The 23325-nt window shown below is 32.4% G+C and overlaps 1 protein-coding gene and 1 long non-coding RNA gene across 11 annotated transcripts in view; both read left to right on the top strand.

The window, feature by feature from the left end:
- The window catches only part of LOC143356654 (uncharacterized), a 707545-nt gene that overhangs the window by 580762 nt on the left and 103458 nt on the right, over positions 1–23325 (top strand). The gene's annotated exons all lie outside the window — the stretch shown is intronic.
- Positions 1–23325, top strand: part of Galphaq (G protein alpha q subunit) — a 146741-nt gene that overhangs the window by 115531 nt on the left and 7885 nt on the right. For 4 of the 9 annotated variants that reach the window (XM_076792513.1, XM_076792516.1, XM_076792520.1 and 1 more), the window contains exons 3-6: positions 9836–9990; positions 11134–11262; positions 18136–18265; positions 18349–18502. In XM_076792513.1, coding sequence (XP_076648628.1) covers positions 9836–9990; positions 11134–11262; positions 18136–18265; positions 18349–18502 — 568 coding nt within the window. Of the gene's footprint in view, positions 1–9835; positions 9991–11133; positions 11263–16108; positions 16238–18135; positions 18266–18348; positions 18503–23325 lie in introns of all 9 variants that reach the window. The other 5 variants (XM_076792514.1, XM_076792517.1, XM_076792519.1 and 2 more) reach the window with 2 other exon arrangements.

The following is a 23325-nucleotide window of genomic DNA, read 5'->3' on the forward strand; positions in this document are numbered from 1 at the left end:
AGCTTTATGTTTTCATGCAAGAAGAACTTTAAATTAACCGCGTCTACGATCTCACAATTTGTGCAACCTAAAAAGATGGTAGAGAAAAATGATCTACAATCTACAATATCTACATCTACAATAAAAGTAACCGAAATTATTAGTTATACGGTCAGACATATTTGGAAGAGGTATTTTAATATTCTGTATTGGGTTCATTCGCGTTGCAGAAATTTTTTTTAAATAACGACCATTGTTATCAGACTGGTGTGTATTCCCCTCGAAATGCTTCGCCCTCCACCACTAAATGTAGCTCAATTCTCCTCATAGCACAGAGGCTACCTTCAGAGGCTTCCTTCTCCTCACAGTTTTCGATAGTACATACAGGGTGTTCGACTACAGGTGGGAAAAAATGTAAGGGTGGTTCTCACAATATAAGACGAAGATGAAGAATAAAAAAATTGCGATTTCGGCTTCATTTTTTTTTTTTTGTTATTATCAATTAAAAATCCGCCTAAAAACGGCAACCCGACCAATAGAGATGTACTTTGCTTACTTCATAAAGACGCGCGACAGTCACATACCAAAAAGGGTCCTCGCTCGTACTCAATGGTTTGGCTTTGACGTCACACACTTTAGCCAATAATTCGGCTAGAACCGAAAATGCGTGTGGAATGACCCAATCGGACGGTTTACAGCCGCATTCCTGCCGAATTCCTGCCAGGTGATTTCTTGTGAGGCACGCGGAGTATCTATCACTTGATACGTGACTGTCGCGCGCCTTTATGACGTTCGTAACGTACACCTTTGTTGGTCGGATTGCCGTGTTTTCGACGGATTTTGAATTGTTAATATCTAAAATATAAAGCCGAAATCACAATTTTTATTCTTTATTTTCGTCTCATATTTTCATGGAGAACCACCCCTTAAATTTTCTCCCACGTGTAGTCGAATACCCCGTATATGAAAATCAGGAAAAAATTGTATCTTCTAAACTAATTCATTTTCGACCTAGGACTTCTACTGCTTTTTCGAACAGAATACAAAGATGCATCGATTGGTGATAAAAAAATACAATCTCTCTAAGAAAATCAATATGACCTTAATTTTTAATACAATAAGGACCTTTTGCAAATTTTGTTTATTGCAATTTATCGCCATGTTATTACTGAACAATTTTTGTTTGAAATATTTTTTATCAATTTATCGGAAATGGGAGAAAATAAAAAAAAAGAGATCCCAATAATGGGATCATATTGTAAAATGAAAAAAAAATTTCTTGTATTACAAGATACTTTGTAATCAAAATTAATTCTTGTTATAAATATAAATAATAAAAGTAAAATTTAATTATTATTTCTTATTCTGATTCGGAATCTGATATGCTTGCATCTGTGCAACACGCGATGAGCGACGTACGCGGCAAACGTCCCCAGGGTAAACGCGTTAACAAAGATTTCGATTCTTTCCATTTGAGGCAAACTTGGGCAGCTAAACTTGATTCTTATTTGAAGTTTAATGTATAAAGAACCAGTAACCAAAAAATCGCGGAGGTACTTTTTAGTACTTTTTTTAAAACTTAAGTCAAAAATGATAAAACATACAACACGAAAAATTAAGAAAAATGCTTAACATTTCAAAAACTTTTTCTGCAATTTCGAAGGTCTTACTATATTAAACATAACTTACACAAATTAATCAAATAAGCACTCATCAAATAGCACTTTGACAAAATGTATAGATATTTTCTGTTTTTTTTTACGCGTGAAATTTAACAATAAATTCATATATTTAAAAAAATTGTCCGTAATATTAAAAATTATATTATGTTACGTAGACGGAATAATGTGACATTACGTATCCCCTCGTGGCACTGATATGCAGAGTCGCCAGATGAGGGGAATTGACTCGAATTGAGGGGAAAAAGTTACCCTCTCTGCCAGTACCAGATTAATCACGTGCCATTGTGACAAATGCACGACAGAGACGGTTTCTTGATCGCGTAACGCGACCGGGCCGCGGAGGAAGCGCGGGGAATAGTGTCGCAAGAGGGGAAGGTAGAGTGGGGACACAAGTCTTACAAGGAGAGGCCACGTCCTTCGGGTCACCGATTCGGTTGAAACTTTGCACACTTATAGATCTCGTTCTCCTCTTTACGAATATATACCATTATAGCGGCAGATACCCAATACTTTTCGAGATATTGATGATTGAAGTTTCATTATTCCCCATGTAATGCCGAATTTTTTCTAGCCTACAACAAGAGTCGATGTGGCGCAACGGTAGCGTGCCATGTTTTCAGCCGGACCACCAGGGTTCAAATCCTGCCGACTAACGCATTTTTTTTTAATTTCATTATGTTTTATCATTGCATATTTATATTATTAATTTCAAACGATTAAATTTCACGCATAAAATTGCATTTTGGATTACAAATAACATGTATTTATTTACTTACAACAGGATTATTTATTATTGTTATATATTAAATAATAATTAATAGTAATTAAATAGTAATAGTAATTTATATATTAAATATATATATTAAATTTTAAGAACTCTTTATAAATATCTTGTGTTAACTTTTCGGATTTCGAACAAGTTACTATTACGTTTGTGTGATGTGACATAAGTTCATCTACCTTTTTTTAAACAAGTGCGGTCTTTACTCCCTTATATGTTATTGTCCTTTCGAACGTTGATTGATACTGACATCCTGTCTGATCCGTGTTGATTATACCGGGTGGTTCACGAGAAACAGGCCACCTAAATAGCTCCTTTAGGCTTAGAAATAAAAGAAAATGTTAGAGAGGAAAGTTGTGCTGTTAAAGGAGGCAAATATGATGATATAAAAAAATATTCCAATAGCAGTCGTTTTCAAGGTTTTTTTGAAGGTCATCGATGGTTTTTAAATAGCACCATATATTTTTAACTTCACAGTGTTGTAGCTGATGTCAAGACGAGTACAATGATGTAGTACACTATGACCTTTAACTGACCTTGAACTATAAAATTTATGATAAAGCAATGATAACTTCAAAATGTGCAATAATTTTATTTGAATTATATTAAATGTTCGAAATTATGACCTTGAGCAGTAACACAAGCATCTAAACTTTTTACAAGGCAATTAATTGTACTTTCAATTGTTTCTGTTGGAATTGATTTACAAGATCTAATTATTCTTTTTTGCATGTTCTCTGGTGTAGTCGGTTGATCAATATACACATCGTTTTTGAGTGTTTCCCACAAAAAAAAATCAAGAGGAGTTAGATCGGGTGAACGAGCTGGCCATGTTATGTGTCCATTACGTCCTATCCAGCGATTATTGTTCAGAAATTCTCTTACGGTACGTGAAGAATTAGCGGGACAGCCATCGCGTTGGTGTCACATTACCCCACAAATTTCTAAAGGCATGTCTTCTAAAAATATGGGCAATGTTTCTTCCAAAAACGTAAAGTATCTTGTTGTGTTTAATGTGCCGGGAATAAAAAAGGAATCAATTAATTTATTCTTCAAAATTCCGCACCAAACGTTGATAGTCCAGGGTCGTTCTTTATCTGCTTGTCGTAACCATTGTGGATTCACATTACTCCAGTAATGCATATTTCTTAAATTAACTTGACCATGATTTGTGAAGGAAGCCTCGCCAATAAATAATATGTTAATAAACAATCGGCTATCGTCATTTCTAATTTGCCACAAACCCCACTCACAAAAATTTACGCGATTTTCAAAAATTTTATTCAAATAAAATTATTGCACATTTTGCAGTTATCATTGCTTTATCATAAATTTTATAGTTCAAGGTCAGTTAAAGGTCATAGTGTACTACATCATTGAACTCGTCTTAACATCAGCTATAACACTGTGAAGTTAAATATATATGGTAGTATTTAAAAATCATCAATGACCCTGAAAAGACCTTGAAAACGACTACAATCGGAACATTTTTTTATATCACCATATTTGCCCCCTTTAACAGTACAACTTTTCTCTTTAACGTTTTCTTCTATCTCTAAGCCTAACGGAGCTATTTAGGTGGCCTGTTTCTCGTGAACCACCCGGTATAATTTAAATGGAATTGTGAAATACGAAATACATGTTATTTGTAATTCAAAATGCAATTTTATGCGTGAAATTTAATCGTTTGAAATTAATAATATAAATATGCAATGATAAAACATAATGAAATTAAAAAAAAAATGCGTTAGTCGGCAGGATTTGAACCCTGGTGGTCCGGCTGAAAACATGGCACGCTACCGTTGCGCCACATCGACTCTTGTTGTAGGCTAGAGAAAATACGGCATTACATGGGGAATAATGAAACTTCAATCATCAATATCTCGAAAAGTATTGGGTATCTGCCCCTATAATGGTATATATTCGTAAAGAGGAGAACGAGATCTATAAGTGTGCAAAGTTTCAACCGAATCGGTGACCCGAAGGACGTGACCTCTCCTTGTTAATCTGACGAGTCTGCTGATATGTGCCTCGTGCACAGATTTGCGAGAGGGGAATCTGATGGTGTAGAGCAGAGCTGGGCAACTTGTCGTCAGTGGCCCAAAGGCGATTTCCCCCGCTACTTTTGTATCCCTACTAGCTATTCCCACCATGCCTCCTGGTAACGGGTAGGAGTGGGATTAAGGAAGGACATGCATCCCACTCCGCTCACCTCACTCTCGTTCACACAGTAGAACCGTGTCCGCATACTTCGGGCGTTAACAGTGAGAGAAGTGGCAAGTTAGTCGTGGAGCGACGGTGGATAGACGTTGCCCAAGGAGGGAATAGTGAAGTAACTCTTTCTCTCTCTTTCCCTCGCTTGGACGTGGCTAATGGTCAGTTAGTGGGGGAGCCGCATGACTAAGAGTAGACTCGTAAAGCAGCGACGGGGAAGAAGTTGAGCAGCTCTGGTCTAGAGAAGTGCTGGACAATTGGTGCTCCGAGAGTCGGTGACGTAGAATCGGCTACCCCCACTATCGCGTTCCGGCCGCCCGTTCGGCCTCCCACGACAGCCCGACTCACACCAGCGTGAGAGGGGAATACGAGCTCACCGAAAGCCAAGTAAGACCGGAGGGCGATAATGGGAGTAAATGTAATTTATATTATACATATCAGTTTCCTTAAGGAAATATATCCCTTATTTATCTAATATTAATGAAATATTTTAATGGTGAAAAGTACCCATTTTGTATCTACTTCTTTGTAAGAGTAATTTATTATAAGGACAAGGAAATATAATGAAATTAGGATTTACAATGAAGTGAACAATAGTAAAAAATCTTTTGTAATTAAACGCAATGAACATCTTTAACTATGTCCACTTTCTTTAGCGTCACGTTAATTACATTTTTTAAAATTTCTATACTTTTTCTAAGCGGTCTCTTTCCCCTTATAATTCCTTTTTGTTATTTTGCTTTTAATATTGTCTCGAAAATTTCCTCTCTCTTGCGTCCATAGCCATCTACACTTGTCTTTTTATTATACATTTTTTTATATCTTATTTCCATCTTTTCTCCTGTTTTTATCTCCGATTTCATAGATCAATAAAATGTTTTGCCACCCTCCATTTCTAACCACATTACTCTATAGTGTTGCAATGCCTACTCCATTACTTACTTAATTTTAAAGACGCATTCCTACTCTCTTACTTTCTAAGGAGTATTTGCTTTCCTTATTCCTAACACCTGTTTCTTTCTTTTACCATATTTCTTAACACTTTATCGGCCGCCCAGAATTGTCTTTTCTACTGCCTTTTCATATTCAGAACACAGAACATAAAATTGAATAAAAAATCTCGAGACTGTTCCAAACTTATTTGATAGGTAAGTAAATATCTTCCATCCAAAAATTTGCATATTTAAAATCATAGTTTTCGTCACTTCGTTATATCTACTACTTTAATTTCAATCTAATATGCTTCTCTCTTTTCCTTCATTCCCTCTTTTGTTGTTATTTGTTACTGTCTTTCATTTCCATATGCTTAAAATTACTAACTCTTTCAACAATTTTTCTCTTTCATTACTTTTTAAAACACCTCTTTTTCATTGATTCTGTTATTTGCATTAAAATTGTCTCGTTTTTGTATCGTTAATCATCCTTTATCACCTTTCTTTCCTGTTCTTGCCTATACTTCCTTCATTACTTGATACTGATTTTTTCCTACTAACTTAGTAATTTACATTTTCTCATTTTTATCACACATAACGTGCTGAAAACTGTTGTTAATTATTTTTATTGTACTGTACTGTAAACGAAAATTTTTGAGAAAAAAAAACAAAATGTATGCGAAATAGGGAAATATGCGAAATTAGGGAATGTTCAAATAATTATTTTATTGGTTTCAATCTTTGAATTTTGCAATTCTTGCGAATGTTTACAAAAACGTGCTCTCTTAACAAATTTCTGTCTTTGGAACTATTTGTCGAAGTAAGCTGATTTCATTTCTTATTTCAATCAGAAAAGCTGAACTTATTGTACAAATCGTCTGTTTCATTGGAAAATTTATTTTGTAACGGCAAAAATGATAAAAAAGTTCTTATTTCATGTATTTCTGAACAAAGACTATTATTTGAAAATTAAAAAATATATTATATTCTTTGAAACATCTCTTACAAAATAAGCTTCAAATCAGAGTAATGTTCTTAAAATTAACGCGTAAGTTTTTTCACTATAACTGTACAATATCGAAGAAGCTATGACTGGTGCGGGAGGGGTGAGGGGGAATGAGGAGGAGGAGGAGGAGTTAAAAGTACGTATCTTATTTCACGTACATTGATTAGTTCTGTAGAATATTTTGCAGTGAGTTTAGAGTTTAGTGCAGCAATTGTCACGGTTCTGAGGATAGTCAGTTGCAATTAAAAAATACAATGAACAAAATTTCATTATACTCGATCGTCACCAAATAGCCCAAATTACAATAACAGAAATTTAATTTCTTCCTATAAAAACTCGAGATCATTCTCAATTTTTTAAATGTCGTATTATTTATTCTATGTCACCGCTATTATAAGTGCTATATTAAGTGAATTCAATGTAAATGACAACAAACAGAGAAAGAAAAGCAGTTGAATTCCGTATGACGCGATGCCAATATTAGCATTCTTGCATATTTGATAGTCATTTTAGCTAAACTTTTCTTTAGGGGACCACTAATTTTGGACTTTTTTTATATAATCCCGTAGATTTTTACGAAAAATGCCAAAAATCCAAGTTTTAACGTTAGGAACTTGCTAGTTCAAAAGCTATACATGTTTAAATTTGAGCGATTTCAAGCGTTTTTGACAGGCAAGGACGCCGCCATATTGGTATGGTGTAAGTATTATACACTATTATTCAAGTTACACATGCCGACTTTGATTAAACTTATGTAAGGAATAATTCTTAAAAAAATATTTCATCGTCCATATTGAAGGAGTGAAAAGAGATCTTAAAGTTGAGGATCAAAAACACGTTTCTGAAACTTGAGGGTATAGGACTGTCGAATTTGTTAGAAATTGTGGGCGTTTGAATCGGGAATTTAGTCACATAAAGAAATTTCTAAAAAAAAAAAAACATTTGCTTAAGCCTTAAGCCATACCTAAAAAACTTCAATTCGTTTTTCAATTTTTCTTACTATAGAAAACACTAAGTTGCTCTTATTTTCGCTCCAAGTCTAATTGACAATTATCACGGCTGGTAATTAGTTCACTTATCATCTAGGCAGTTACAAATTGCTATTAATGTATAATCTTGAATGTTCAAATTTTAAATAATCCTTTAAAAAATCTTTCTTTGTAATAATCATATGGGAAAACATCTGTTTTTTCAATAAAAAAACTTTAAACACGATTGATTACATAATATTTTTATTGAGCTCTCAGTCCATTATAGATAGTTTAAAATAAATACCGATAATAACAAATATTTATAATATTTATTTGTCTGATCACTTTTGAGAAACAATCCAATTAACATTTATGTGAATGACACTTATCCAACAATTCCTGTATGCTATTGCTGCAGAAGACGTGAAATTTTGTTTTATTTTTTAAATGATACTGTACTATACATATATTTTTGTTTAAACTATGCGATAATTCATTTAAAATTCAAATTTAACGACCTATTAAATGTACCTACACTTGATTTCGAATAGTTTCCAAGATAGTGTGATTGACTAGACTACGGATCTTTACGCAAAAATTGAAACTTGATCATTAAATCTCCTAAATTTATAATTGTGATTATTAGAAAGAACTGCTTTTATATCTTCTACAACATTCGAGATCATCAACAGTGCACACTTCCATTAGCATCCTATATGCAAAAATATTGTAAATGGAAAACGGTATGTAACATCAATCCAGAGGTACATTACTTTTTTATATGAAATCTTTAAAAAACCAGGTTTTGAGTTTCTTAGTTGTGATGCACATTATTAAACAATCTAAAATAATTTGTGGATAATAGTTGTTATAAAGCCTCAATGTCAATATAATCAAAGTATCAATTTAAGTATCAAATTTTTCCATGTTCAATTACAAACTCGGTCATCATTCCTCGATACGTAACCCTGCTAATGACATAATTTTTTCAGGGTTTTGACATCTAATTAAATAGAGACAATAAAAAAAATTCGATAATCTGAATGTTCCATATAACTGCCCTCCCAGTCAAAATAACGGGCTGATACTTAAAATCAAATATATTTCTTCTTAGTTAGCTAAAATGATTTTTTATTTCTCGAATAAAAATTAGTTATTAGTTGCATTCACTTGTATGTGTGTGATATTTATAATGAATTTTGCAAACGCACACGCATGCGCGTGCTCTGATTCCCAGCAGAGATCTAGAATGAGTTAAATATATCAGTGATCTATACATGACTCATGAAGTTTAAAGCTCGTGTTAGTTTGGCTATCATGTAAACAGTAGACCCCACATGAAGAAGATTTCGAGGCTCACGTGAGCCACGAACAGCATTAGATAATCTGCTTATAAACCAAACGGTATGAAACGTTTGGCGATCGTAGGCTCCTTAAAATTCGACCATCGTAATTCACTAGTTCATTACATACCTACTCGTACAATTAATATCGCCGCGACTCATGATTGGGTCATAGACCATAGACCATAAAGATTAATTCTAACCGTGCAAAGCGACTTGCGAATATCACAAGGCTTCACTAACGGCTTCTGTAGCAAATCTATTAACTAATTAAACGTAAATCGTGAAATTCGTGACAGTCCAATTTTAGCCGATGCATAGTTCACAGAAAAAGATTTATGAAACACAAAAATCTTAGGGCACACCAACCAAATCGTTTCAAACATTATAATATTATCCTGATATTAAAAAATTATCTTTCACCTGAGGTCCTTTTACTAATGAGTATATGCAAAGCGGAAATTATTTTCAAACACTACTAGAGTAAGGAACCCAATTACTGTGCCTTTATTAATTATACTTATTTTTAAAGCATAATGAATATTAAAAAAGAGATATTACATTTTTTTCATTAAAATCAGTTAATATATATGTAATATATCTCTTTTTTAATAGTGATTATGATTTAAAAATAAGTATAATTAATATAGGAACTGTAAATGGGTCCCTTACCCTATTTGAGCATTTTGCAAACAAGCAGAAAAAATTACACCGACCACAACTGAAACAATTTGGATAATTCGAATACGCTTAAATAAAGTAGGTATTTCTTAAGCTACGCGGTCTCTCTGAGAGATTCACTATTCGAACCGTAGCGATCTTACATATGTTTTTTTTTTCTCATAAAAAAACGAATAAATATAACTGAAATGTGCCATTATAGGCATAATTACCGTGCTTAAATACGTGTACTCGTGTTTATCCTAGGAAAAAGCAGAACTCGTACGCGTTGTGGATTTTGAAACGGTGACAACGTTCGAAAGTCCATATGTAGAAGCAATCAAGGACTTATGGGCAGATGCTGGCATCGAACAGTGTTACGATCGCAGAAGAGAATATCAGCTCACAGACTCCGCTAAGTAGTAAGTAGTCCTTCTTCGTATTTATCGTACATTTTTTACCGCTTTATTTTTTAAAGATAATAACTTTTTTCTTTCTTTAATCAGTATCAATCGATAGCGCGATTCAAACTTTAATTCGCCTCTGACGTAACTATTGATAAATTTGGTAGACCAAATCCCCAAAAAATTGTTTATTCCTAAGAATTTTTTGTGACAAATATAACAGAGCACATACATACACATATAACTAGACAATTTTATGTCGTTTCTGACATCTTAATGCAAAAAAATATTCTATTATACATATAAACACACACACGTACACGTAGGTAACATGTACACCTATGCATATAGGATGTGCAAAAATGTATGAGTTGAAGTTTTGCAACATTTAGTAATTGTTTCAAACAAAATTATAAAGGATTTAATAAATGCTTAGAAATGAAACACTGATTTGTTTTCGTGATTTCAAATATTTACGTTATACTCGTGGCTATACGTATGTTTATTACTAACCAGTAAACACAGAGTGTCGCGAAGACTTAAAAGAGATGATGAACATATAGTACCTGAAATTCCTTATTACCGCGTTATATTAATATATTTCAAAAAGAACTTCTTTCAACCAAGTGAAGTATTTTTCTTGTTCCCATATAATAACGTTTCTATACGAAATAAAATTGTAAAATCATACCGCAACGCGCTGATAAGTCTTGCTGCGTGATCTTGTGGCGATATCTCATGAGTTAGGATACGGTAGTCACCATTGAATCATGTTAGATAAACAGATGTTTTACTACTATTATTTTGATGAAGCGACGACTTCATTGGTATTGTAGATGCATGACCTGTTATGACGGATCGGTGTGCACTATACATAAAATGACATTTCTGACGCCGCCCACGCGATTATTATACACTTTATCAAGTACACATACATAATTCACATCTCGTTTCATATTTGATTCAAACCTTTTTGCACGCTCCGTAAAAATATTCAATGAAATAAAAATACTAAAAGCCATATCTAACACTTTCCCTACACTACCCTGAATTACTTACGGCTTGTCTGAATACACTAGTCATCGAAATATACGAGATTATACATATCACGTGTGCTCTGCTTCCTTTCGCGTATCAAGTATTGAGAAGATGATGTTTCAGTTACCTAATGGAGATAGACCGAGTCGCGGCACCGGACTACCTCCCGACCGAACAGGACATTCTTCGTGTGAGAGTGCCCACTACTGGTATAATTGAATATCCTTTTGACTTGGCAGAGATTCGATTTAGGTACGTCTGGTCGTGCAAAGAAAGGGGGAAGCTGCATGTGCCTGTCAACTACTTACACCGGACTCTTTCTGCATCGTGACTGCATCCATTGTGACTCATCGATCTCTCACTTTTCTACATCAAGAATCATCACTTACTCTATTTGTGTTTCTTTCCTACTGACATCACGAGAATGAAGCTTCATTGATATTTTCGAATTTATGACACACGATATCTTTTGTTCTATAAAACTTCCCAAATATCCTCCAATGGCAACACTTTAACTTAGCGGACCACAAATTTTGGACATTTTTTTATATAATTCTGTGGATTTTGACGAGAAAATACCAAAAATCCAAGTTTTATCGTCAGGAATTCACTGGTTCAAAAGTTATGCGTGTTTAAAGTTGAACGATTTCAAGCGTTTTTGACAGGTAAGGACACCGCCATATTGACATGTGCTCGAATGTCGAATGAGTGGAGCCGCGAGAAGGATGGTTGGGGTTAGGTTTGAGTGACGAGGGGTAGAGACTACGTTTGCAAATCTACGTTATCGACGTAATCGCGTGCTTGTGGTGCCACCTACCAACATGGCGGCGTCCTTACCCGTCAAAAACGATTGAAATCAGTCAACTTTAAACACGCATAACTTTTGAACCAGTGGATCCCTAACGTTAAAACTTGGATTTTTATCATTTTTTCATCGAAATCTACAGGATTGTATAGAAAAAAGTCCAAAATTTGTGGTCCCCTAAGTTAAAGTTTAACCCCTTCATTTAATAGCAATTAGAGGAACTCGATATGAGAGAAATATAGTTTAGTATATAAGTTAGTCCAAATCATGGTCATCAAAAGCATTAGAAGAAAAAAAATTACTTGCCATTCGAAATGTGCCCAAATTATTATTTCGAGCGTTATCATTACAATAACATTTAGCTTTTTTATTTGTGTCCCGTGGTGATAGAAAATCGATTTTGTAAAATGTAAATGGAGTACGTATAATGTACGTTTTTGTTAGTGGATTATGCATGACATTGAGCTTGATAATACTTGACGTATATCTTTCACCGCTCATCTATAACGTGTTTAATTTGTTTCGATTGTTCTAATAATAGAGTACATACAAAATTACATATAACATAATACATATAAAATAAATTTCTCCTTTATAATTGCGTTTTGTCGCCTCCTATATGTATAATGGTATCGCGATCCCTGCCGCATTATTGGGCTTTCGTTCCTACTCATTCGCTTATTAGAGTCCCTCTTTGTCCCCGTCAGAATGAAACGATCTCAAAATCGTATCCACGGCTCTCTATAATCACGTTATGTGAACCGAGTGGCGTAACTATATGTATAGAGGAAATATTGTGCGCGAGCAAGAAATTAGTGATACATATTACTATGTCTAGAAAATGCACACATGCATCATTGTAACGCTTACCGAAGGTGTGTCATATACGTCTTCTACAGATGTATTTGTGAAAAAATATTACCGATATCGATACGGATATAATAATATGTATAACATTGTTTAACATCGTAGTTTTCCATATCGTTTATCAATGTCGAGATTCCGTGTTATATTCAGAACAGGCAATCTGTGACGCAACTTTAGACATGTTCGTGAATTTTTCTAATATTACATAGACGTGCAGAATTTGGTGCACGAACTAACATTCGATGGTTAACGGCCATTTCATGCGCGAAACTTTGGAGTTTCATTTAAAAAATACTACATATGTATGTAATGTTTCCCCGATACTCTACAAATTTTATGGTAGATCATGCATAATAGCCGGAAGTATAAATTCTGTTTGCATCAACTGATCTGCTCGCAAAACACCGTTTCCACGATGCCCACTATATTTTACGCTACCCTACGTTCGACGCACGCTTGAGAAACTCGATTTGTGCAAGCAATTGTTTCTAATAAACACACCGTTTTAAATAATACTGCTAACATGTACTTATTATCAGTTACAGAATAAGTAGACTTCTCGATTGCGATAGAAGTCCATAAAGTAACGAACGCCGTTTTCTCTCTATGCTCCCGAGCTTTATATGTGTAAGATGCGTATAATTCAAATGTCGAAATGAAGTCCTCCAAATGCTTCAATGGATAACAAATGTATCGAATTTTAGTAAACCAGTTCATGAATTGGATGTCGATTATCGGACATCAATTGTAGTGTAGAACAAGCATTAATTTATCAAATTATGTAGCTAGAATAAATCGAGAATATACACGTCGTAATTAAATAGCACTCTCACAACTTCATTGCATTATGAATTGTAATAACGTCTGGCCAGCTGAAATGGAAATTCAAATGCGTCCAATGTTGTCATAAAGGAACAAATTATACTTAAATCGAGTCATAATTTCTTGGAAGAACGTTACCGCAAAATTATTCAATAAAGTAAGAAGAAAACCCACAATGCTGCCGATAAATACATACAAATTCCAGTCTTATAAACTAGGTATCCATGAGGGGTGATCTACTTATTGATAAAAAGAAAACATTGTTAAAAACATTGTTATAAAAGTATCACGTCTCAAATAGCATTAGGAGAAATGTGAAATGTGTGTGTTAGAAAAAAGTGAATACATTTCTGGAAACGACTTTTTATGCTAAATTCAATCTCTACTGGAACATTTGCCCAATGTGCAACTGAATTAAATTAAAATTTCTATAGACGGCATGGGCGTTAGCCATGTAATATTTTTAAAAAGGCCCAGTAAACAATCTACTCTTGATTTGCTATGAATTGGCTACCAAAACTTGTCTACCCATTATGATCCATCTGTTTCGGCATTAGGCTCCATTTTGAGTGAAAAGTTTGCAGGCGATTTCGAGGGCAAATCGAAAGCACAACAAGACAGACGCTGAAGACGCTTGTAGAAGGGAAAACGGAACTAAATTATTGAAAATACAAGAAACTTAAAATTATATAATTTAAAAATTTAAATAGAATTCCGTTTTTCCTCCTACAACAAGGTTTACTCCGATTTGTCATCGAGTAACTGTAAAACTGCTGTCACACCATTTCATCATGAATCTACAAAGCATTTCTTTTATGGCACTGCTTTCTAACATAAAAACAAAAAAGTTTCCTAAATTAAATCTCCACGCCGGTTGAATCGTTCAAGGCGACAAAAATAAATTTCCCTAACCTCGGACCCTTAGTATTGTTCTTTAGAAAACGGTGATTAGAAACCCCGTTTTTAATGTGGCCAAATGCCGGTCTCAAGCCCGGAAGCACAGAGAGGAAACGGTGTTCGTTACATAGTTTTCCATCACAGTCAAGAAGTATATTTTTCCTACGACCAAACGAATGTATTGGAAACAATACATATATTTATTCGAAACAATTGCTTACACAAATTGATTTTCTCAAATGCAAACAGATCGAGGGGTGGCAACGTGGGTGCAGCTTTTTACATTGATACAAGAAAAATGTATATTTTCGGTAAATATACAGGGTCCGCTAGCTAAATCCGGACAAAATTCAATTTGAATTTCCCGCTACGCGTGCCTTTAGGAGTATGTACAAGATGTTTATTCATTTTCGAGCAAGCCTTATGTATATAGAAGACGTATATAACTGAAAAATGGCAGAGTTAATTAGATCAAGTGTCGAATATAATAGAAGAACAGCAGTAATTGAAGCGCTTCGGACTGGGCGGTCAGTGACCGTAATTATTCGATTCTTTCGGCATCCGGGATCGGCTGTTTATGACATTGCGCAATAGTATGAAGAGCAGAGAAGTCCGAAGAATGTTCTGCTAACCCGGCAAGGTGAATTCATTAAAAAAAAAAGTCTGAAAGGACCCCGATTGTCGTGCAAAGAGCTCAAGAGCTCTGTATAAAGTGTATTACTCATTACAAATCATTAACATTTTTTCACAATGAAAATATAACTGAAATCAATCATTTAAAATCATTTTAATAATGACGATTACCAAATAGTGATTTCTTTTCTTTTCTTAAGAGAAAAAAAATTTTATTAACACAGGATAAAACAAGTCCTCAAAATTGTATAATCATTATTTGACGCATAAGTTGTTTTACTTCCCCAATTATGAAATAACTCGCAAACGCAGTACATTTATTATGGAATACGCATTATAAAAATATGAAAAATGCTATGATGATGAAAATTACTATTATGATTTATGTAGAAACAAAATAGACAATGTTAGCATAATTTCATTAATATTAACAAATAGGTACACAAAGATGGTGAACATCTAATTAGGTATCTTGTTACAATATGGAACACATAAAATTTGAAAAATGAAAATACATATCAAATAAGATTTATGCAGTAGTATCAAAATAAGTTGTTTCATTTCTTTTACGAGTGTGAATATGGAAAATAAAACTGAAGCATTATAACCATTTCTTACACCTACTGTCGTCCGCTATACCAATTTACTTACTACATAGTCCATCCATTTTTTGAAGTCAGTAATACTTACGTTTGCAAAATATTTAAGGCATAGAAAGAGATCAATGTATGCATTAAGTATGATTAGGCATGTACAAAAATAGTATGTGTCTATTAGCTTTGTTAATGCTTTACAATATTTCAGGAAGACAAAATATCTATGAAATGATTGCATCATTCTTTAGCAGGAGATATTTGTTCATACTTTTAGTTAGCTCCCCTCTCCGCTTTCTGCAATCAGTTCGTGTGTCATAAAAGTTGATGATTAAATCAATGAATCTTCAACTGTTCGCAAATTCTTTCAGGGAAGGAGAACGCGCATGAAAGCTGGTGTTGCGATAACTCCTCTCCTCACAATCACCTTTATTACATGCATGGCATGCACTATCAGACTATGGCTTCGTTTGTTTTGCAGTTATCTTAGTGACCTAGAGCGTATCGAAAAACCCGACTTCCTTCCTACTGAACAAGACATTCTTCGGGCTCGAGCTCCTACTACTGGCATTATAGAATATCCATTTGATCTGGACTCCATCATATTTAGGTACTAACACAATTACTTAAAACTTGACTACTCTACTCTATAGAAGTAATTTGCGTACTAACTAAGGGAGTAATGGATCCGAATACCTTAAAGTATCCCCCCAATGAGTTACCAATATGAATCATACTTCCGAGATTTTTTTATTCCTATTATCTTATCCATTCTACTTATACATTGTCACAATACTACTTATTTCTGTCAGGTTTGAGTGATATTCAAACAAAATATTATTATTATTGAAGATTGCTTTATTTTAATATATCACTCAAATAGTAGTAATAATAATGGTTTAGTTTGTTGCTTACAACCCTGGACGAGAAAATCATGTTTTGTATAACAATACATATATCATACATTTAACAGATGCAAGATTCGAAGTACAAGTAAAATAAATAAAAAGTTAGTGACACATTCAATTTTAATTATGGCAAATTTTCCATATTAATTATCTCTCTCTTTCTCTCCCACTCTCTCCCTCTCCCTCTTCTCATTCCCTTTTCTTGTCTCAAAACTCGTCCTCATCCATCTTTCCAGTTTTGTATGCTGTTTATTATTTTTTGTCCTCAGCTTTCTACACTCTTGTTTCAAATGTTCAAGTGTCTGTACGTTTTTCACTAATTCTACATTTAATTTTTTATTTGCTCTTCCAATATCTACTTCCACTTTTCTCATTTCTGTATTTAAATCTTACAATTATTATTTGATAATTGTAGCATTAGAAAAGGAGACGCAATGAAATATAAAATATGAGAGGAGTAAAAACGAATAAAATATGAAATATTCAGAAGTATGTAGAAAGGTAGAGATAATTAATGAAAAAGAAAAATTTTTTAAATTTAAGAAACAAGTTTTTCAAGCATAAATTTAATTAGAAACCATTATTATTAATACAGGGTTAGTAACAATTGTGTTCTTAGCATTTTAAACCCATCATTACTTGATCGTAAGTGTTTAATATAATTAAGGAACCCTATCAAAATAATGCATTCATTTTGGTAGAGAAAAATTTTATGTTAGAGTTTGGGAATAACAATTTATTGTTTTGAATATTCTTCTTCTGTTTCAAGTAATAATATGTCCAGATTTGATTCCTACTAATAACCTACATATGTACTTACTTACATATACATAATCTGTCTAACGATATGAGTCAGTGGCCAGTGGTATGGTGACTGCTCCATTCACAATTACAATCACAATCACAATCACAATTAGTGGAGCACCACTGTGCATCCTTTGCTGACCATCTGATTGTGAGAAGTGTAACTTCAACTCTGTCGCACTCGAGTGGCTACTAAATACTAGATACGTATTATGTATATTTGTTTACCGTTATTACCTCGTCTCGTTGGACAGACTATAGTTGTATATTTTCTAAGTAACATAACCCTGTATGTAAATAGTTACCTTACATAGTCTTGATAATAGTTATCTATTGATTGAAAATACATTGTAGTTATACATAGTGGTAAAAATTGGTAGAAAGTAGTTGTAATTACTATAAAAGAAATAAATTAGAAACAACTAAATATGTAACTATTTGGGAGATACAAGTGTGCTACTTACTCTTCATTATTGATTTTTATTGGTTTCCTTTTGTTTCTACTTGTCTCTTTTTGTATTATCCTTTTGCTTTATTCAGCTTATCATTTGCATGTTTTCTCATAAAGTTTATACTCACTAAACTAAATTCTGTAAATACATATATTACTTTTTAGTAATTTAGTGCAGTTTTGTAAAACAATAGAATTATTTGTAAAACAATAGAATTATTTGTAAATTACTCATTATAATGAGAAATATAATAGTAAAGTATAATAATTCTATTTATCAACATATTGCAAACGCTTGGAGAATTAATAAATGTTGAACAATATTGATTTTATCTTACTTTGCAGGATGGTAGATGTTGGCGGACAGAGATCAGAAAGAAGAAAGTGGATTCACTGTTTTGAGAATGTAACTTCCATTATCTTTCTAGTAGCTCTAAGTGAATATGATCAAATTTTGTTTGAATCGGAAAATGAGGTAATCATAATTACAAACTTAACAAAATGATGATTTACGAAAATTCAAGTTATAAGAACTAAATTTGTATGTCTTATTTTCAGAATCGAATGGAAGAGAGTAAGGCGTTATTCAAAACAATTATCACATATCCTTGGTTTCAACACTCCTCTGTCATTTTGTTCTTAAACAAAAAAGATCTACTAGAAGAGAAGATTATGCATTCCCATCTTGTTGACTACTTTCCTGAATATGATGGTAAGTGTACAGTAAAATTCATCTTAAAATACGAAACTTATGAAAGTAGTCTTATTAATCAATCTATTTATGAGTTTCCAATATAGCTTAAATAATAACGTGTAATATATTATGTAGGAAAAAAGTATTCATGAAAAAAGAATGTAGAAATAAAAGAACTACAGTTATTCTATTAATAATTATACCTAAATAGCTATTGATTATAGATTTTGATATAGAAAGTGATAACGATTGTTTTGAAAATATTTATACTGGTGATCCTGATAGAAAAATATAAAATATAATTTTTACATCAAATTAAAACATATTATTGTGTTACATATATCTAGAGTTTAAAAAAGAATGAATAAATTTTGTTTTTCCTTCATAATCTTGCATATTATGTATTATTTTTCGTTCAACGAAAATGAATTCCGACCAGCATTGTATGTATGAACTTAATACGACCACAAAGGGTTAATAATCGAACACTCTTTAAAGGAGAATAACTTTTTTCAAATTGGACCAAACGACTTAAGGTTTTTTGAAAAGTTAGATGGACTAGCTCAGTAGGTAATGTGTAAAAGAAATTTTGAAAAAATTGTAATTGGTTAGATTTGCAGAAAGAATACTATGTACATAGGCAAGAGGTTGCTTTTTACAACTTTTTTTATCTGGGTTTATGTACATCGAAAATTTTAAGAATGCATTTTTTATAGGTATTAAAAACTACAAACCACCATTTTTTATCATTTTTAGCTCATAACGACGTTAATCAATTTCGATGAAATATTTAATAAATATTAGACATTACACGTATACAAATCGAATGTTTTAAATTTTCGCTACAGATTCAGATAACAAGTTGGAAAAAGCAACCTTTAGAATTTTCTTCATGGTTCCGAACAATTGCGGTTCTTCCAAACTTTCTTTTATCCGACATTTAATAAACTAATCTTTCTAACTTCTCAACAAAACTCTAATCATTTGATCTAATTTTAAAGTGCACTTTTTTAATGAGCACATATCTGAATAGTAATAGGAGTTAGTTTAGGTTATGTTCACCTATGATACATTTTATTCATTCTAATAGATTTGCCAACAAGTGCATATATTACTTATTTTTTATTGGATTGTGATAGAGTAATTATATATGGATTATGTTTATCTGTCAGTCACTTTCTATTTCTTGAGCCATAACCCACCAATGGACCACAGTATCAGTTCAAGTTTTTATCAATTAGTGAAGATGGAACAATTCAAATATGTACCAATCCACAGTGATGTACATAATTATCTTGCTACATGTGGAATTCACTTCAAGGATTTGTACACCACTTAATAGCAATAAAAAAAATCTTATTTGACCTTGTTTATGAGATATAGCAAGGTTTGTATTGCCACACAATTTTTATGATACCAATGGTATGACTATAAGACTCGCCAACATGAATTTTATCATAAAGGACATTCAAACTTCAAACCAATTCTTATACTGTTTCTGACGCTGAATACGAATTTGCAAACCGTTTGCCCCCATCACTTGCAGTTTTTGAGAAGTTTCTTTAAGAGACTTTCTTTAAAAGACTTTAAGAATTACTTCTATTTTAACAAATTTTGTCAACTTTTTTTACAATTTCCGGAGAATAAAGGTCCGCTTTATCACTTGATGTACCTTAAGTTAAGTTAAATGTTTCCACAAACCCATAATTTTCAAAGTGATGTCTGAGAAAATTGGCGCGGTAGAGGCATCTTGCTCTTTTTAAACATTATTTACACATACTTAAACGTTTATAATACGTATTATAAATAAGGAAAGGAAAGTCTACAGAGTTATTCTAGTCACACTACCTTTCAACTATCTAAAAATATTTTGATTTTTTTCACATGATCATTGTTGATCGTTGATGATTGTTTTGTATTATTTGAACACTAACATGATGTAAAAACTTACCTTAAAGACCACTAGTGAAGAAAATGACAATATTTACTATATCTTATAAATAAGATCCAATAGGATATTCATTCATAAAAACATTTTTAGTGCTTTCAAGTGCTGAATCAATCCTTAAAGTATGTTATGGAATATCCTATTTAAGAAAAAAAGAATTATACATACTGCTCATTCACGTAATTCTATGTATGTATATACAAGATATTCACAAATGATTGATACAACGCCACACCATATGCCATATATTATAACTCTACCGTTATCACCAGTACCTTTTATATCACAAACTCTGTACTTCTTATGTATGTTTCAATCTTCTAACAGCTCAAAAAAGTACTCTATGAACCGTTGACACCTCTATGAGAGCATCTATTTTTGAAATTGTAAAATTTCTTCTTCCTTATGGCCAAAATTGTATCAATCACTTGCGAACAGCTATATACTAATTCCATATATTTTTTGTATTCAATGACTTCTTCTAATAGCTGTCTCATCATGTTAAGAAGTACGATGCAATACTACTTTGTAGAAATATTTTATATAAGTACAAAGTGTAAATTATAGTGAAAGTGTTATACTAATGCCTTTGAAGAAATAACTATAGTTTTTATAATTATTGAGTAGAATAGTTTGGAATAGCAGTATATCAATATATTGACATTAACACATTACATTAATAATATCATTGAATAAATACTTTTATCACTCAAAATGGTGAAGTGTTTGAGGCTTTCATTGCCTACATGAAACATTCTAGTATAAAGCATGTTCTCTAAAAAAATACTTTCAACATTTGCATGGCATTACAATCAGATACACATTAAATACTGATGAAGCATTAATAATGTTTTCATATTATTATTGACTATTGAAAAGATTCTCATTTATCTACAAATTATTATATGTTACATTCAATATTCTACAAAACATAATAACATCGTAGAATGTTCTTATACTTGTTATATTTGTTACTATGTATAAAGGTATATGTGTAATACTCTTATTCCACATACAGTCGAGTCGGAAAGTAAGTTAACGATTGGAGTATGCAGACAAATGAATATGATATATCTCTAATAATGATAATATATGTTTTACTAAGATATTTGTATATTACTTAATGTAAAATCAAATTATTGTTTTGTTTTTATTTAGAAGGTATAAGTAAATAAACAAATACGTTAGTAAAACATATTATCACTATTAAAGATGTATCATATTCATTTATCTGCATACGCCAATCGTTAACTTACTTTCCGACTCGACTATACATTTATAAGGTACTTCATATAAATAGAAACTGTAGCTACTTTTGTTTTTACATTTTTATTGTAAGAATACTCTTTTTCTACGTTATATGCATACTATAATGAAATAATTAATAACTTAATTAAATGACTGAAGTAAATGACTTAATTAAAATATATGGTTTCAAAATACCATAAAACCGGATCATAATAAACACACTATGCACCCCATAAGGTCAGGTTGTTTGTTAAGTGATGCAGTTATATGTACCTACATATTACATACACGGCAATGGACACTATTCTGCAATTATTTTCATCAACCAACAACTTGCTCCTGTTTGGTCGATGGAGCAAAATGTTTTGGATTTAGGATAAATTATGATGAATTTTTAAATATAGAACACATGAAATACAGCTGTCTTTCTATCGATGAAACGTTAATTTATACAAGTCTATTCGTTTATTTTTTAATGGAATAATGAAATAAATATAAATTACATTAAATGCACTGAACACTTCAATCAATATCCGAGTGTTCACTTTTAAACAATGTTATTTGTATATAGCCTTATGTTATCTCTTATTCGATTAGGCAAAAAGCTTTTTTTCATTACGTTATTATGTTATCATTATGTTATTTCCAATAATGAATGAAATTATTAACTATTTATTATAATTATTTTAAATACAATAATATAAGATGATTTTAATATATCGATTTCTATGGATTACATATATGTAGGTACATTATTCGTAAATAACGGATAAATTCCGATGATCTCTCGTTAAAATGATACTCTGAAACACGCGACTCGGTCACAATTATTTTACGAAGTTTGGAGCTTTGGTGACAATGTTGGTTTTATATAGATGTACAGTGACGAACAAAAGTGTATACACACACTGCTTGTTTCATAAAGACGATGATAATACTACCAATTATTCAATTGATTGAGCGGAATTTCGTGATTGCAATTACAAGGTGAATGTAATTAACAATGTGTAACAGTTTACTTTCATTTATGTCCAGAATGTACAGAATATTTTACGAAAATAGGAACTTTGTAATGTTTACAGTTTTGCACGTTTTATCAGACACAGATAAAAAATCAAATAGGTAGTGGGGAATGAAATTGTAAACAAGTAACAATTGTTTACTAGCGTAGGACATGCTTGCACAACTATTTCTCAGTTTATAAGTTGGCTCAACCGAATAATCTAAAATGAAGCTGTCTAGGGTAGGAGCAAAAATAAAAAAAAGGTTACGGTTCTGCGTCAAATTTTGCAAAAAATGGTAGGCCATGAATAAATTCTAATAGCGGCACACATGAAATTGCACGTCGTATTCAAACTGAAGATAACAATACGCTGAAGATTGCAGCAAAAGAAGCTGGTGTGAATGCTAGTAAATGGAGCAATCACCGAAGTGTTAAATATTCCGTACATTGTAAACATAAATGAAAATAAGCTGTTACGTATTGTTAATTACAATCACTCAATTCCAATCAATCAATTAAAAAATTGGTAGATTTATCTTTATTTTTATGAGACAACCAGTATGGATTCATCATTAGCTTTTTAAAGAAAAATTTATTCAAACAAGACGAACTGTAAAGATATTCACTGCTGATTCGCGTCAC

The sequence above is a fragment of the Halictus rubicundus genome, chromosome 8 (genome assembly GCF_050948215.1).
Source record: "Halictus rubicundus isolate RS-2024b chromosome 8, iyHalRubi1_principal, whole genome shotgun sequence".
NCBI classification, from domain to species: Eukaryota; Metazoa; Arthropoda; class Insecta; order Hymenoptera; family Halictidae; genus Halictus; species Halictus rubicundus.